Source organism: Brienomyrus brachyistius, chromosome 2 (genome assembly GCF_023856365.1).
Source record: "Brienomyrus brachyistius isolate T26 chromosome 2, BBRACH_0.4, whole genome shotgun sequence".
In the NCBI taxonomy this organism is placed as follows: Eukaryota; Metazoa; Chordata; class Actinopteri; order Osteoglossiformes; family Mormyridae; genus Brienomyrus; species Brienomyrus brachyistius.
Genome location: NC_064534.1, coordinates 20,470,540 through 20,489,633, shown reverse-complemented (window position 1 = coordinate 20,489,633; position 19,094 = coordinate 20,470,540). Strand labels below are relative to the sequence as shown.

General features: G+C 40.6%; 1 protein-coding gene across 9 annotated transcripts in view; it reads right to left on the bottom strand.

The window, feature by feature from the left end:
* The window catches only part of LOC125716627 (GTPase-activating Rap/Ran-GAP domain-like protein 3), a 44,940-nt gene extending 27,540 nt beyond the window's left edge, over positions 1–17,400 (bottom strand). For 3 of the 9 annotated variants that reach the window (XM_048989140.1, XM_048989181.1, XM_048989216.1), the window contains exons 1-2: positions 16,979–17,400; positions 8,311–8,380 (exon numbers count right to left, since the gene is read on the bottom strand). In XM_048989140.1, the coding sequence (XP_048845097.1) occupies positions 8,311–8,380; positions 16,979–17,079 (171 nt within the window). In that variant the 5' untranslated portion in view covers positions 17,080–17,400. Of the gene's footprint in view, positions 1–8,310; positions 8,381–8,536; positions 8,687–11,001; positions 11,294–16,978 lie in introns of those variants that run through there. The other 6 variants (XM_048989172.1, XM_048989191.1, XM_048989129.1 and 3 more) reach the window with 4 other exon arrangements.
* Positions 17,401–19,094: the final 1,694 nt, after the last annotated feature.

Genomic DNA, 19,094 nt, shown 5'->3' with positions numbered 1-19,094 from the left:
GGTGGTGTCACCCAGTGGGATTTAATACCCCCCACCCACACTCCAAACACTCCTTTCTCTCTTTTCATCCATCCATCTTACAGCCGCTTGCTTTCCCAGTGCAGGGCCAATGTGGCCTGGATCCAGTCCCAGGCAACACAGGGAACACCCTGGATAGGATGTCAGTCATTCACAGGTCACACACACACACACACACACACACACACACACACATAGACCGTTTGGGAAAATTAAAGACACTAATTCTCCAAAGTCTTTGGACTATGGGAGGAAACTGGAGTCCTGGAGGAAATCCATGCAATATGGGAAAATATGCAAACTCCACACCCATAGAGTGGGTATGATTATGCAAAATATATTATTACAAAATGTAACAAAAGAATAAATCGAATACTAAAGGGAGAAATAGAGAAACTGGTCTTTGAAGCTTGCGGTTGGTGGTATTATCATATTCTGTGAATCTCTGATTGTTTTAAATCATTTTCCATCAGGCCAAACCAGGCAGTGACTGACATAGCACAATTCAAGAGTTTATTGTCAAATGCACAGTAAACAGCCAGTTACACTATACAAGGATAATCTTACTCTGCATGTCCTTCCGACCAATGATAGACACAAATTGAAAAAACACAAATACTAATTAACATAACATAATAAGATAATACGTATTCATGTATCCCTTTTGGAGTGCTTGCATGTTCAGGGTTCGAATGATTATTGAACATTGAAGCCAAAGAAATATCTGGGTGACAGAATGACAACCAAATACTTTCCCAGATGTCTGTAAGACACAAAGTGTCCATTTAAAAAACCAGCATGCTGACACTTTGATGGTTAGGGCTGAAATCAGGCCTGATTATCTATCTATTCATCCATCCATCCATGCGTGCAGCAATATTCATACTGCTTGTCCCGGTGAAGGTCACATTAGGCCTGATTATGTATCCAAACAGCTGAGTAATATCATTCCTCTATTTCGGTAAGTATTCATTTGGTACCCTAAGTACCTTCCTACCTGCGCTGCAGTGACTGCTAAATGATGAGTGAAATGACATTAGGTCTATCAAGTTCTCTGATCCAATTATTTTAGAGTAAAAATCTGTAACAGGCTAGCAGTGGCTGGGTTACTCTTTCAGCCTATGTTTGCAAATAACTTTGTGAGTAGGTGACTATTAGCTAGTATTTACATGATTGTGTGTTTTTGGTGTAAAACCGTCGTTCCTTCAGAAGCTATTCATCCTAACACCTGTAATCGGACCACTTATGGGTTGCCTGAGAGAAGCTCTGCTCAGAAGCTATCCTCAGCGGGGCAGCACTGATGTCTCATGCCTCCAGCGTTGGGGGTTCGAATCCCACCCCCAATCTGTGTGTGTGGAGTTTGCATGTTCTTCCCACATCGTGTGGCTTTCTCAAAGACATGTAAGCGGATAGACTGACGTCTCTAAAGTTACCCATTGCGTGCCTTCTGATGGATTAGCATTCCTCTCAGGGTGAATCCCTGGACAGAGGGTGTTCTGCTCTATTCTGTCTGGAATGTGCTCCTGCCCAGCCCTCCCCACCCTGCCTAGGATATACAGTTGTAAGACTGATACCTGGAATAAACAGAAAATTAAGAAAAACCTTGTATTTATAAGACTGCATACATTGTAGCACGGTTTATGCCGTGATTCGATGTCACGCTTAAAGTTTGAGTTTAAGAGAGGTTTAACAGGATTAGCGGTATGTGTGTCACTGTAGTACCAGGGGCTGCAGCGGAGTAAGCACCAGCCCCCACAGGCACATACGAGTCATGAATAAGTCATACAAAAATAAATCTGCTCTCTGCCGCGTGGGATCCCAGCAGGGAAGATTCTCTGGCTCAGAGGCAAATACGTGATGCAGGCTCTTTTTGCTGTGTATGTAGGATCCATGCTATATTTTACTCCAAAATCTAAAATGTAAATATGGTGCTGAAAGAAGTTCTGAGAAATGTAAACATTTGATTATACTTAAAGAAAAGTTACACAAATTGGCTGCAGCGGTGGTGGTACTTTTGTCAACAGCACCGCACACGTCGTTTGAAAAGGTTTGAAACTGGAACAAAGTTGGTATTTGAGATGGAACTTGGAGAAATGCTGATCTTCTACCAAGAAACATTAAATGTCTTAGGAAGGACACTCTGGTACGGTGAGACTCTTACCCTGAACATGAACCAGAGTCTTAATAATATTTGGATGCTCGCCTTTATATTTTGCCCCTGAATCAATGGAAGGTAATATTGGATATCATCTGAACACAAATGGAAACAAATGTGCGTTTTTATTCTGACTCAATTTCAGTTCAATTGATAAACAAACTGTCATTTATTTGGGGGGGGGGGCTTTAGTTTAAAAACAAAAAGAATTTTAAGTTTTAACACAAAATTTCCCCCACTGAACATGAATAATTAGTTTCTACCATTCAGTTCTATTCCACCCCAAAAGGTATTGTGCTGTTTTTAGTGCCAGTGATTAAGAAACTCTTTAATTGGAGAGTTCCAACTGCTGAATTACTTCAGGGGAAAAATGGGTTTTATTGTATTTATTTTCCATTTTTACATGTTGCTAATTTAACTTCATTCGTTACATGTTGGCTCAGTCTTGTGGGACAATAGTGTCAAGGAAAAAAAAACTGTCAAATAAACATTTGTTCAGTTAGAGAGCAGAATTAGTGCAAGAACACTCATAGCTGCTGAGTATGTTGTTAGTGAAAATTTCACACTGAGATTTGCAGTTTACTGGATAATGTTTGGCCCATCAACATCAATAGCAATGCTGATTCGCAGATTAAACCCACAGCTGTTCTCCATCGCTGATAACCCCCCATAACATAAACTGCTGATGATGAAAACCGTCAGCTTACCTTGGCAGTGCTTTATCATCAGTGCTCACTTAACATTCTAGATATTTTCTGTCCACTTTTGAGGGTAATACAAAAAAGAATAATTATAAAACCATTAACAGACAGTGCAACAATAAACTCTTACATTGATTAATAAATTCGTTATGCAAACTCAAACCTTCCAAATTTTGCATGGCGTGGGACCAGACGCTAAAATTTGGCCTTTGTTGTTCAAATGAAATGCATACTGAATGAAAATTTATTGAGGAAACAACCAATAAACTACAGTAGCATTTCTTCTTGTGTGAAAAACCACAGCGAAAAATAAATAAATAACCCAGCTGATCTATAGCTATAGCTGATCTAAAAAATAATGCTTTTAGGATGAACTTTAACCTGTAGAATCCTGACACATTAAATAGATTCAGTTAGAGGAATAAGTATTTCTTCTTAATAATCTTTTTAGGTGAGGAAAACATATGGATCATAAGGTTTATAAATACAAAACATATATACATATATTTACATCTACCAATATTATTCTTGCTATTACTCAACTACTCTTTTAAAATATATGAATTCCACAGATTCTACCATTATGAACAACTAACAATGTGTAAAGTAATACATATAGGAATGTATAATGCTAATTAGCGTTTTTGTGTGCATACAAATATCCTCAGCAGTATAACAATGTCTGCCGGCACACAGGACGCCTTCACTGTGCTAGATGAACAGTGGGTCACTTTGGTGTTCGACTGACTCCTGAGCCTGGTCCAAAACACATGGGAAACAGGACATGGCGACCACACCGGGATTCTGGATCAAGGTTTGATCAGATGGTCATACAGACTAAGACACTCAAATATCATAGCAAATTTTCTGCAGGAGATATAACAGACTGTCAGCTTGATTATCGGAATTTCAGTTTGGAAGACAGAAACTCAGGTACCAAATCACATCACTTTTCTGACACGTGAATGAGTGAAAAATATTAATTGTGATAAAAATAGCACTATAAATACACTATGACATTTGGAAATATGCAATATAATAATTAAATGTTTTAAATAGTTAAATGCCTTTATATTGTATCTACAGGAAGTCCTGATCTCTAGTGGAAAGCTGCTTATTAGCTTGCATTTGAAATCTTAATATCTTACAATCTGAAATTTTGAGCTTTAGGGACATTTTTCATTTAAAAAAAATAATAATTGAAAGCACCTTACAGTTTGTTGTGATATGTTTACCATGCTTGAGCTAGCCACCTAATGCAAAAGTATGTTTATCTTAAACTTATTGCAAGTGCATTTGCCTGCAATTCCTTACTGACTGAGTACATATAAAATCTAACGAGGATGTTTGGATTTTAACTCCAGTTGTGCCAGGGCCTGGCTGATGCTGCATTCTCAACTGAGCATCTTTTTGGACTACAGTGACTGCTCAATAAATGTAAATTAAAATGTAAATGTATTCACCCCCTACCCCCACATTCCCATACTTGAAGGAACAAAAGCAAAATGGGCAGACAGAAGGAAAGAGTATGTTGGACAGGAGGCAAATAAAACCACAGCTGCATACATGGAGTTTTTGGTTGTGTCCCAACATTCTGCTAACAGGGGTGGTGTGGTTAGTGGGGAAGGCTGCTGTGTCTGTAATAGGTAGGTGGCTGGTAGAGGTGGAGATTTCAGGTGCAGAGAGTACAAATCCAGACCAGGATTTTGCTTCAACCAAACAGTTTAAAAGTTTAAAAAGTTACAGCGTACTGGGTAGTTGAAACAAAATCTTGTCTGGTCTGGATTTGTACTCTCTGCACCTGAAATATCCACCTCTGGTGGCTGGTTCAGATCACATGGTGGGCACAGTGATTTTGCAGGGTGGGGTGGAACGCTGTGCCCGTGATTAGAAGCTTGTTGGTTCAAATCCCAGGATCAATGGAGTGGTTTCACAGTTGGGCCCTTCGGCAAGGTCCAGCAAGGAGCCCATAAATGACAGAGCATTCCAGTGAATGCACAGTATATCCATTAGAAGACCACATATTCCCATCAATGGGATCCTGCTGGGCGCATCACTTACACCTGCATGATAGAAGGACGAGGAGGAAGCAAACCATATTTTACCCTTTTTATGCTAATGAGTATTTTTCCTATACTGAAGTCACTTTTTCAAAACTCTTCAAAGTACAACAGCAGTCGTTCAGCTAAATCACTAACACCAACCACCTCTACCTCTGAAAATACACAGAGACACCATAACAATTTATTTGTTACGTATTTATGTTAATTTATTTTCTCGTTCTATTTTCTGTGGTGGAAGGACGATTTCCAAAATGAGAATTTCTTTGTGCAGCAAAACTAATTGTTTTCTGTGTATATGACAATAAAACTCCCTATAACTGATTATGTATGAAAATCTTACAAAATTCATGGATTTTGTTCTCACTCCAAGCCCACCAACCAGTAAAGCTCTACATACTTATAGCCCACTGTACACATGCGTACATGTTTCAAAACTGAATTACTGCAATTTGCTACATTTCTGCGATGGAGATGTTGAATATATACTGAAAATCTAAACAGTATTCAAGCAATATAGATATTATAAGAGAGGTTTCAAGAGGAAGAAGAGTAGCAGGGAAGTGGCAGTGGAAGAAGGAGAGGAAGAAATATGACTGGAAGAAGAGGTATAATCAGAAGCAGTGGATGTCCCAGGCCAACATCACAATATATGCGGCATTGTCCAATGGTGGCTTTTCGTTGCATGAACCATTGGCCCATATAGCACAGGGCCTGGTTGATGCAAATGGAAAGGAGAGGAGATGGCATCAGTGAGAAGAACAGTGAGGACGAACTGTGCCAGTCTTTGCAGTTGTATGGGATAATGTGGCAGTATCTGTGCAATGTGCATACAGTAAATATGTGTTATTTTTATTATTACAACGCTGGATTTACTGCTGTTCCATTTTAGGTTTCCTTTTTTGGTACATGACTGATTTATATAGAACAGAAAGATAAATGTTACTGAAGCACATTTCAACATTCTGATTCATTCCTATTATAGGAATATTATTGCACATTCTGTAGAAGAAAAAGGTGAAATTGAACATTTATTTGCATGAAAAATCAAAAATACTTCCATACAAAATCATGCATCTTTTAATGCTCCCTGTTGTTAGCGTTAGGTCATTGTGCTGTGTGGGACAATGTATTGCTGTCGCATGTTTGCTAGAATGAGACACGAATGAAGTGTTTGGTGGTTTTAGAGAATTTTGGGCGTGACATTGACTGTTGGGTCAAGCTGCAATGCTGGTAATGCAAACAGTGTGAAGAGTTTTGAAAAAGTGACTCCGGCACTGAGAAACGCTTGTTAGCACTTGTTAAAAACTGTATATAATAATGTCCTCAGCAACTATAAGCGTTTTGGCCCTAACAGCCCAAACTGCTGTTTCACAGTTTTTTTCTCTTTGTTTAACTGTTGACCTTACAGTTTTGGTGCAACAAAACTGAATCAACATCTCATGAATGAAATTAAATGAAATGAGCGCCACCGTGTTGCGTACTACAGCGTAATCGATGCGCGTAAACCTGCTTATGTAGCTCAGTTGAAGCTCAAGCCGACGAAATGCAGATATGTAGGCAAATAGATTTTGTTTCGCCTGAAGTAATTTGGCAGAAACTTTTGTCTCAATGTGCCAAACTTCAACTAAGTTACAGTTTGTTAAGCAATGGAAATAAAAAACAGCACAAAACATTTTCAGAGAATAAAATAGAACTCAATGCTAGAAAATAACTATTCACATCTAACCACCTGCAACAAAAAGTAATTAATATTTGATTATAATGACTTCAGAGGAATAAGTGGCAAATTAATGAAATTTTTTTTGGAGTGGTGGCTGTGAGGCTAGGGATCTGTGCCCGCAACTGGAAGGTTGCTGGTTCAAATCCCGTTAATACCCAGAGTAATTCTACTCCACTGGGCCCTTGAGCAAGGTCTTTAACCTGCAATTGCTCCATCCTGGGTACGACATTAATCTACATCCAGCCCTGTAAGGAGGTCCACCAACATATAGGAAAAAACTTGGGGTTGGTGGCAGGATTGGCACTCCAGCTACCAGGAAAAAACCTCACATTGGTCCATTTGGACTAGTGTGGTGCTGAGGTATCACCTGCTGTATGGCTGCACTCAGGTTCTCATCCCTGAGGTGGTTTGTCATGTGGTGGGTGCAGCAACATACTGTATCAGTGAATGCTCCTTACCTCTCTCTCTCTCTCTCTCTCGCTCTCTCTCTCTCGCTCTCTCTCTCGCTCTCTCTCTCTCTCATAACTTAACGCCAGTTGTGGTTTGGTGGGGTGCCCTGTTTGCTCACACCTCTGAGTTCAGGGGTTTGATTCCTGCCTTCACTCTGTGTGTGTGCAGTTCGCACCTTCTCAACGTGTTGTGTGGATTTCCTCTTTATACAGCTACAGACAGGAAACTCTCATGTGCGGACGAGTGTGTGCATGCAGATTAGCACCCCCCCCCCCACCACCCATCCAGGTTGCAATCCAGCCTTGTGCCCTATGCTGCCTGAAAGCCCCCCCCCCCCCCCCGTGAGTATGACCACAATAAGCAGCTAGGTGAGTGGAAGGTATGTGGAAAATGTAAAAAAAAAAAGTAATAATAATTAAAGCTAAATGTTGTGGTTATACGCTAGTATAGAAAATTAGACACAATATTTTTTTCTATGCATATCTCAAAAAACTCGCTACAAGTGCCAACCAACACCAAGTTCCATTTTCCCTCACAATAAAAAAGCAAACAAATACTCTGTATTCAAAATATACTCAAACTATAAAAACAAAACACACATTCACCCGTAAGTAGGTATATGCTAGCCTGTAGCATTAGTATAATATTCTCCATATTGCCACAATATGCTGCTTTTGATATGCCTTGTGGTCTCGACCTCAGCTCTAATCTGAGGCATTTTTCTGTCCACAAAGAACCGGCAAAGCCTCCATACTGTACATATATTTTTTAAACAGAGCCTGACAGTGAAGTGTGGGTTTGCTGGACATTCCTATTTCCTGCTACTTTGTTCCTGCTGCATTTTATCTGGGCGACACAGCCACAACAATGACACAAAAATAACACGACATCACAGCTGACTGCGTGCCATCCCATCTCTATTCCGGGGATGCAATTATGTTGTTTACAGTAAAATATTCATAAATGCTGAATAAGCAGCTTTTTGAGTGCCGGATTGCTGGATTTCCCTGTACTGATGGACGCCTAAAGACCATGGTATTATCCCTGTGCATGCTATCTAATCAATGAGGCACATTTTCACACCAAATTAAGCAACTGAAGTTGTGTGTAAATGAGCAGCAACACACAGAGTGAACGGTTCCTTTGCCATGCACCCCACCCCGCCTCCATCCCGAGCTCGAGGGGCTCAAACGAAGGACTCACCAGCTCCACAGACCCATAGTGCTTCCGGCTGAACTCTCCTCTCCTGCATCCCAGGTCCTCTGAGGCAGAGCTACAACACAGACACAGCATTAGAGTGGCTCATCTCGGGCCATCCAGTCCAGCACCCCTGTCAGCTGTCCCTGTGTGGACCTGTGCAGAGCGATGGAAGCTCTGCCCGTTCGCCTCCGAGCACCCCCTCCCCCCCCCCCCACACCTCTCAACCCACCCCCACTCATGTCCGTCCGACAGCGCGTCATGCTGGCTTGGTTGAAACGGTCCTGGATGGCAGCCGGTGCAGCTCAGCTCAGCTGCGGGAAAGGCCCATGATCCGATTAAACATGAAGTCATTATGTGAGCGAGTGACCTCTGCAAATGCAATATCAGTAATGCTTGAGGTCTGGCTTGTGTCCCACACTGATTACATGGAGGGATCCACTACACCAGAATCTTCAACCTTTCTAAACCCGGACACTCCCCCCAAATGAAAAGAGACCAAAGGTACTGACTCCCTGCTAGTAGTATGCAATCACATAAGAACCTGAAAACTTCTTAAGGAATGGGGAGGAACTTTAAGTGAAAATAAATGATATTCCCAGCATTTCAACAATTTATGATTTGCATCAATTTTCATCAATCTGCACACCCCCTGCAGTTGCCCTGCAGACCCCCAGGGGGCACTGGACCTCAGTCTGAGAACCTCTGCTCTGTTCAATCTACTACCAACTTCAGCAAAAAAAGGGCTTTTTCTAATTTTATACAGGAAAAAGTCGGTAAACTACGACATAGACTATAAAACGACTTATTAGACAATATACTTTACAAAGGATTCTTAATAATGTAACATAACACAAGCAAAAGTTGCCACTAGATAGTGTGCTACATGACCTTTTAGAAAAGGTCACGGACAGGACTGTTCACATAAGCATAAGTTTCTCATGCTGCAATTCATTTTCAGTGTAAAGAGGGAAACAAAAGCTATAGGGCTTGTTCAGGTCCTGCAGGGGTGTGCGGAAACTACCTTTGGGGTGGGAATTCCCATGGACTGAGGTCAGTTGCACTGTTAGGGGCCGTCAATGTACAAGTGACAATAATGGCAAATAACTTGAAGGCAAACATGATAAAGCAGATTAAGTGAATTTCTGTAAAACCGTTTAATTCTGATTTCTCAGTTTCCACTCGGTATTTGATACAGAGTAATTAGGCTAGTCTATATGCCTTATACACCTGCCTTTTTAGGCACAAGTGTTAATCGATCTTTGTTTTAAATGATCAGACGTATGTTTATGTACGTAAGCAAAAGTGAGGATCCGTGCATAGCCCAGGCTTTGTTGCTGTAAGTGAGGCTCATAAGGTTTGTTGTCATATGTTGCCATTTGATGTAAAAATTCACAAACTGTACGCAGGGGACCTGCTTCCCCGGCGAAGATCTTCGAAACTGAAGACTGGACCTGCAGCGAAATGCGCGCCGCATCATTTCACGAAGGAGCAAGTTGATATTACACCCGGGCCGCTCGAGACGTGCTCATGCAAAGGGAAACATTGTAACACATACGTCAGTCACTCGCCACCCACGTGCTGGCAGCGATATTTTGGCAGGATGCACACGGCAGTACGTTCGTTCCATTCCGGGTGCCAAGTTACACCAACTGCTCGCAGGATACTATCAAAACCAACCCCGCCTCTAATTTACACCGCTTCCGCGAACAACATAAAGTGCAACTTACTTTCTCAGTTGTCCACTTAAATAGTTTATGTATCTATTTACCCCTAACCATTAGATGCATGGCGGAAGGGGATCCACCCCAAGTCCATCACGGCAGGTGACCCACCGCAAAATTAACCAATAGACCGAGATCCCCCCCCCCAGTGATACCCCTTCTTCGCCACTGCCCCTAAGCACCTAATCATTTGCTAATAAGCAAACATGTGAAAGCAAAGTTTAACAGTCGTAGAGCGGTAAATATTGCGCGCCGATATTAATACTGGAAATGGTTAAAATGACATGAATCAATAATTTTCCATGCAACATTCACAGTTACAAAAATGTAAGCACTTACAAACTTCAATGCATAGTAACTTTGGGTAGCAATAACATCATTTTAAATGTCCCTCCTTGTTTATCAAAAAAAAATAAATACGCACACAATTTAAATAAATCGCTTAAATGAGTTTGGAGAGTGATAGTCAGGTTAAGTTTTCGTGCAGGCTTTCAAACATTACAAAAACATGCGTAAAAAAGTTTTAATAGCCCGTACACTGTCAAGTTTCCTTAATGGTGAAAAGCCGATGTATTGTATTGTATATCTCACTGAGTCATCAGGATTTTTCAGATGTAAATGTTATGCTTTTGGATTTATATTTTGTTTTTCAAAGAATTAATAGCGATTTCAAAAACTTGAATTGACTTAGGTGTAGATCTTGTGAAGCACTTTACATTCAGAGACATTAAACATCCATTACAATTCTATCCTGGTAGTTTTTACCCTTAATTGTGCGTCATGATAAACATTACTGCAGTAGAATGTGCTCTTATTTTCCAGTTTGCAAAAATGTATACTGAGAGCTGCACTTACACTATAAAACGCAGCTATAACAATTCGAATGGATATGAAATCTAAGTATTTTCAACAACGTCAGAAAAACCTGTGGTAGGGTGTATTATTTCAGAAGACAATGTAAACGTGTATTTACCGGTGGGAGCACCTCAGTAGCTTAAGAGACGCCGGATCCCCACTGCTCATATCCTAATGCGTTTTGCCCAACAAGAGACGGCAGTTAACAGCTTCTGTTATGGATATTCCTTAAAATACTGTCCTGTTTATTCTGGATCGCAGCGCTCACCATCCATAAAAAAAGCCTGATTCACGTGAGCACGACATAAACGGCTTACGATTCATAGCGCCGTTGCTGATGCTCCGAATGAAATAGTGTCTGTTCATTGTGTAGTATTATAACCACAGTCACAGCTCATGTGTTGCAACGGAAAGGCCAGCCTCTCAAAATAGCTGTAGGGGAGCCGCCTCTGTGGGAGATGATCACGCATCTTTCGGAACAGCCAGCACTTACAGGCGGTCGATAACATCGGAGAGTAATCTTTAAAAACACAGTTTAAAAACACACTTTAAAAACTTGTAATTGCTATAATTCGTGAATGATGTTTTAAAGTGAAACTGCTTAAATCAAAACGGTGAAACCTACCAAGTAAATACGCTGAGACCAGAAGTTTCGAAAAGTACCGTTTATCTCACAACTTCTTCAATGTCACTCTGCCTATACAACCGACTGCCCAGTGACCCCCCCCCCCCCCTTTAATGCCATAAAGACTGAAATTTGCTTTTCGTGGCTGCCATGATTCGCCAGGATCAGGGAGCCTCACGTAGGGTATAAAGACTTATAAACAAAAGAGAAATCTTTAAATAAATGCTTTGACGAAGTACCTGCATCCCGCTGAGCCTGCTTAACTGGTTTAGTTTTACAGAAATGTTGTTATTGTAGCATAAGATTGAGTCAAACAGATTCTTTATTAAAATCGTCATCGTTTATTTATTTATTTATTTATTATTCTTTTTTTGCGTGGAACAACACACTATATTTAACAGATTCCTCTCTAAGGTAATATGGTTTGGGATTGCATTAGGATTACTGATATGGAGAGAGTAAGGTTAACATCCATGGTTAGGCTAGGCCAAGGGTTATGCTTAATATTAGAATTAGGTTTAGTATTAGGATTATAGGTGATATAATTTTATTTTCATTTGTGCTGTTTATGTATTGAGTATGATACATGCACCCTGCCTACACTCATTTCAACTGTGACAGCTAATGATCAGTGTTTTACAAGGCTACTAAATTTAGAAGTAGGTATAATTCATGCGGATCGACAGCATTTTATTGCCACACTTCCTCACATCACGGATTGTTCCCTGTTATGTTCCTCATTGTTAGGCCATGCTAATGATATTTTGCACTGCAGCAGGGGAGCTATCTGCTTTAAAAATCACAATAGCCCAGCTTGATACAATCAGCGTGTGTGTGTTGCAGTGTGTTGTCATGCTGAAGTGACACATTGCTGCCCTCACACACAGCTGTATTACTCCTCTGGTTCTGAGCCCTGGGAGTCATGTGAGAGCTGAGTATAACTAACCTCTCAGCTGAATTAAATGATATATTAATGGGTATGAAATAGTTTATGGTGCAATATTAGAGTTGAATGCAAAAGTCTCACTGTAGCACTCCGAGAGAGTGTAACCGGGAAAAAGATGCAGTATTTTCAGGGTTTTTTACAGGTAGGTTAATGTCCTGGAGCCTTTTTCCTCACTGTAAAAAAGAAAAAATTGAGACAATTGGATGGGGTGCCTATAGGCAGCTGGGGGTCAGAGGCCTTGCTCAAGGGCCCCCACATGTGCTGATGCTGGGCTTGAACTGGTGACCTTTAGTCCACGAGTAGAAAGGCTTAGCTCACAGTGCCACACACTCAGGTGTATGTAACATAAGCTGAATAAGGTGCTAACATAAAAACACTGTTTACAGTTTTATAACCGTTCAGAGTTTTGTTAGTGTCCTAGTCTAGCAGGGGAAGCATGTAGCTCAGGGGGTTAAACCAGGGTTTTTTTTTTACTGTCCTCCATGTTGTTGAGTACTGGAACTGTAGTTCGGCAATGGAAGATGATGCCAAATGGATACGCTAGAACACAAGAATGTCAAGTACAGCCAAGGAGAATGTGTTATACTGTGACCTGGGGAGACTTACCACGAGGAAAGGGTAGGCAACCTCTTGGGACCCCTGAAAACTATGGAAACAGAATCTCCAGAGGTTGCATGTCTGTGTATAAGGTAATATGATCAATTGACTTATAGCAACATGTCTGTTATTTTCATTTTCAGCGACAATTTTCGGGATAAACAAATTAGTCACCTCTGTTCTGGCTCTACTTTATTACTCCTATTTCGGGATTTACCCAGCTTTCTCTTCACACTGGAATCCAGTGGTAGGCTACCAGTTGTTTCACTGCCATGTGAACCAGCACAAAGTAACCGAACAGACAGGGGTGTCAGAAGCATTTTGAATGTGGGACACACACACACACACACACACAATGGTATAAAACTAATATTTTATGATAAATGTGTGTGTGTGGGGGGGTCCAAGCAAATAATTATGAAATGTGAGGGGGACACGTCCCCCTCAGATTTAATGGCGGCGACGCCCAAGCTAACAGAAGAAGCAAACGGTGCAAAGATACAAGACTAACATCTCCTGTGCTATTGATTCTATCCCTCTAGAGCAGTAAACAAAGGGTGTTTCTCAGTACCGAGCATGCGAAGAACGTGTTTGTATTCCTGGCAAGAGCGTTCTTGCTAACTTGCCTCCCAGGAATGAACTTGGGAGGCAATTAATTACTGTATTGGGCTGTTCTTATTGGTGAGGATGTATCCTTGATATTTGGGGAGGGTCATGAACAACATCCGGGGATTTTTACCGTCCTCCATACTTCTGTTCTTGAGTACTGGAACTAGTTCACTAGTTGCTCCTGTTCATTTAGGGTGGTATTCTGGGGTAAACATGGGAAGAATTATCCCATTCAGATATACATTTTGACACTTCCACCCATAGAAAGAATTATTTCTAATATTCTCTGTATTATATAATGATTATAAAGACACAAAAACTATAAAATAACATATATGGAATTATGGGGGGAGGGGGGGCATTAGCTTTGAGGGTCGGGACTCAGAAGGTTACTGGTTCAAATTATGTGGTCAACAGAGTGACGCCACCACTGGGCTCCTGAGCTTATGTCCTTAACCCCAATGGCTCCAGGGACTTTCTCCTTTACTCTTTTCCAGCTGACCTGCAGCAGGTACCACATACATGCTCAGCAGTCATTGGATACTTTTCCCTCACTCTCTGGTCAGACTCTTCCAAAACCATTTCTACTGCATTTAGCTTAGGTGGCCAGATCATGTGTTGCGACGCTCAATCACTCTCCTTTATAGGCTGCTTGCGTGTACAAACTTTCGACTGCCACTGTTAAGCATTTTCCAACAATTCTGTGTTTGTTTCGCTGCTCTTCACAAACAGCATTCGACACACGGCTACAAGCGCCTTTAAAAGCTCAAAATGGACTGCAGAGCCCCCTGCTGTCCAATACATGCTACAGCAGCTCCATTTTCTTCTGCTTTCAGCTGGAAACAACCTGTATTTGCTGCTCATTTACTGAAAACAGACTTTCTAAACATTTGAGAATGTTTAGCTGTAGCTGGTGTCCTTTAACATGACTATCGACCCATGTTGTCAGATTAACCAACACATCAACTGAACCACAACCATTGTGATAAATGAACTATTTACTCCAATCTCTTTAATGGGTGTAACACTAGGATTTTCAATGTCAGTGTGTTCTGGCCGGCCGTCTTCTCAGAGTGATTTTTAACATTTTCTCTAGCAGTTGCCACTTTATTTTTGAAATGTCAATCATCATCCTTTCTGACCCAGCAGATCTGAGCTGAGATTTTGTGTTTTTTCCCCATTTTCCTGCATGTAAAATAACTAGAACCAGGATATTGCTTTCATGGCTGTCAGCATGAACCCATCAAATGGACAATGGATTCCCTTTATTGCATGTTCTTTAAGCTACATAAAAGTGGATGTATAAGTCAACAGCAAAGTACAGATTAAAATTAAACTGCATAACATTTGTCAAAATACAGTCAAACCATTTTCAAGTATTACATTTGGAATACAGAGTCAAGTAACTATTTACAGCTCGAAAGCAAACTTGTTTTAATCCCTAGATCTACCCACTTGTCATCCTGGATTAATATTAGGATTCACTTAAGTTATTTATGTTTGAAATTAAATTTAAAAAGATAAATGAAAAGTAACAAATAAACCAAACAATATTCCTCTATATCACTCTGAAATTTTACAGGAAGCAAAGGATATCATGGACCAAAAATGTTATTTCTGCTGTGGATTATAATTCATCTCCTTTTCTAAATATGTAAGTAGATACTCACTGTTAGCATGGTGCAGTTGCCGTTTACACCTCGAGTGACCGATTTTTGATCGATAAAACTGTTTCAGATACAAATCCGCAACCCAATAACTCAGTTTCCTGAACCACGAACCACAACAGAATGATCTCTGCATAAAACAATTATAGATTGTTCTCTTAAATTAGGCAGCTGATACACACCACACTGCCTGTTGCTGATTCTTTGGATGGGATGAAGTGGGCGGGAGAAGAATCAGTGTTATCCCAATAGTGGGGTACAGGGAAGCTGATTGGAAAGCACTCTGCATTTGCTCCCACCGGAACCGAGAGAAGCAGAGCCTACTGTAACCTACAGTGGGAAAACTCACCACAAACAAGACACCACTTTCGGTGGCCAGTTAAACTTTACCTCTTGAACCTCCATCCAAACATACCCACCACGCCCCGCTGCTGTCGTGTGGGGTGTCAGTTCCTTTGTTTCCTGGGCCCAACAATTAGGGTCTGTCCCTCGTCTCTTCAGTTATCGACTGAACCGACCACCAGCTCTTGGCTGGGCCTGTGTTCTCCAATCACGGCTCTTCCCTGACAGTGTATGTTTAGACTACATTTCAGTGATTGCATATATATTTATGGATTTTTTTCTTTAAATGTATGTTTTAGTAAGAATTATTCTTGAGTGACTTTTTATTTGGTGTCGACCAAATATTACATATTATTATGAAGTTATTTTGATTAGTCTTTGATATTAGTTTGTATGTAAATATATCTACTGGTCGAGAGAACTCACGCTTGGTTAGCGCCCTGCCATGGATTATTGCCTGCCTTGCACCAGTTTATCCATAATGTTCTGTGGGACAAGGTGACATGGAAAATGGATGGATGGAAGGACTGGATGGATGAATGGATGTATGGATTGACGGACGGATGGATAGATTTAACTCGCTTGGTAAAAGCAAGCATTACAGAAGAAATACCTCCATCTAGTGGTCATAATTAGAAATACTACTACATCCAAAAAATACTATTATCCATGAGAAAACTTTTTAATCCATCGATTCGCTTCAAATCGGTTTGCCAAAGTCCATTACAATTCCGGAAATGTACGGGCAAAAATGTTTTCTATATAGAAAAGCATATTGCGAAGACATGAGGTTTCTGCTAGAAGCCACTCGCCTCACATTTTACCGCACATATGTTTAAATTTAACCCAAAAAATTACTGCAACTTACGTTTACATTTCTGATCACACATTTAATATGTACAAGCTGAAATGTAATGGTCTCGACAGTCTTTATATCATGACACTGGTCAGCTGCATTAAAAATTAAAAATAACTTCATAAAATGCAAAAAATCATGTGTTTTATTGTTGGACTAAAACTCCAGATGGACTTACGTCGTCGCTAATTTAAAGCCACAGAAACTCATCAAGCGTAATGCGAGGTTATAAACACCAGGGTTTGCAACACATCTCCCGATCAAGCACTTAAAGCCCAATTCGTCTCCCCCCGGGACCGACCTTTGCCGTCTCGTCCATCACCGCAGGTGATGGCTCAATTACTGGAAGCGGCTTGATGTTCATGAATAAAATGGCTGGTACAATATGCTTTCTAGTATCGCTATTAGGTCGAGAGAGGCACGGTCCCAAACGCAAGTCGCCGCTTGCCTTACCTTGTTATTTCGAAGCTGCACCCTTTCCTCAGCAGGAGCGCTCTCTTCCTCATCATGCTTGCTTTCTCCCGACCGAGATACACATCACTATCCGAATTCATTAAAAAGAAAGATCTTCCCGAATTGGTAGTTACAAAACACCTATAAAATTCTGCAAAAAAAAAACTATGTAAATCGAAGCAGATACCTATAACTGCTATGAAACGGATAAAGGAGGTGAGCTTCTTCTTATGAAGACAGAGCAAACAGATTAGTTGTGCACCATGACGGAAAGGCTTTTATTTACAAACTCCACCCAAATGTTAGTGTTTCATAGATACGAAAACGACCAAAACGCGCAGGTTAAAAGGTAGGATTCGCACTGACAAGCGCAGCCAAGTCCTAGATAGTTCGAGCAGCGAAGTGGACCGATATCACTACACCACTCCTTCAGCTACTATTTGAAGATTCCGCTAGGTCCTAATGTCTATCGATATAGTGTAGACGTCAGGCAGGATAGTTACGCCACCGCTTCGAAGTCCTAAAACACCCAGCTTTCCAGCTTTCATTGAAATTGTTGTCTAAAATTAATGCGTTAAACAACAAACAACGGTGTTTTTTAAAACACAATTTAGGTCTGATCTAAATTTTTGATTTAATAAAGTATGGCATGATTTCTACAATGGAAATCACATATCGTTTAGAAAGGTTTTCGCACCAAGTTCCCACAAATCTGTCACTCTTGTACTTTGTTTTGCTTTTATCCTTCTGTATGGTTCATCCCAAACCAGCTCGATATGATTTAAGTCTGGAGACTGTGTATTACATTAACGGAAGCATATTGTCTTGATCTTTTCTTCTAAAATGGCTCAGACATAGTTGGAGGTATGTTTTGGGTCATTATCTTGCTGTAGGATCAACCCCTGACCAACTAGGTGTAGACATGATGCCGCGAAATGCTGTGGTAGCACTTCGGCTTCAGGGTGCCAGTCACTCTATGCGAGTCACTGACCTCGTGCTGTCAGTTTCCTCCAGTTTCCAAGTGACAACTTGATTTCTTTGCATCTTTGCAAGTATAGACATGCATTTTTAACGATTATAATGGTTTGCCTGAATATCTTTGTTGATACCTTTTATAATTATTACAGCGAAATGCTATTTCAAGCAATGCAATATTGTCCAAATAATGCCTCAGAGGCTGTAGTACTACAGTCTATTCAAACTCTGCTTTTTTTTTTTTTTTTACAGAAATAGGGATTGTAAGCAATCAACAAATGTTGGGAGACCTGGACGAATTGTTTGCATGCTTTGGTTTTACGGCTTAATTTACTTCTATTGCTGCAGAAATGCTGTAAGTTGTTAACTCATTACTCCTTTCTTGAAAAAGGCTTTATTTTTTTTCTTTTGTATACGGAAAGTTACATTCTTTTACACGCACACACACACACACACACACACACACACACACACACACACACACACACACACACACACACACACACACAGAGGTTTATAATTATCTTTTTGGTGACTCACAATTCATTTCGATGGGGAAAACTCTAATCACCACAACCTCAAACCCCTACTTAACCTTAACCAGTGTAAGCAATCAAACAAAATATGAGGCTTTTGGCATTTTTAGTTTTTCGATTGCAGTCACAGATCTTTGAGGGGACCTGAAAAATGGTCCCAATAGTGTCAAAATAACAGGTATTTTTTTACATTGGGGGGGAACATTTCGTCCTCCACAATGTAATTTATAGCTAATACACACACACACACACACACACACACACACACACACACACACAAACACGGGTAACACACATATCTTTATGGGGACCGCTCATTCATTTCTATGGGAAAAATGCTAACGCTAACTATGCAACCTTAACCCCCACCCTGCCCTATAACCATAAGTAACTGAGCAAAATACAAGAGTTTTTGCATTTTTTGTGTTTTCACTGCACTCACATATTATTATTAAACTGAGTTTTCCTAAAGGGAAAAAACATTAATTCATCACGTTGTGGGGACACTGTGTAAGGTACACCTGCTCACACACACACACACACACACACACAGGCTATACACTATACACACATTATACAATTTCTAAATTACTGGTCAGGTTAGC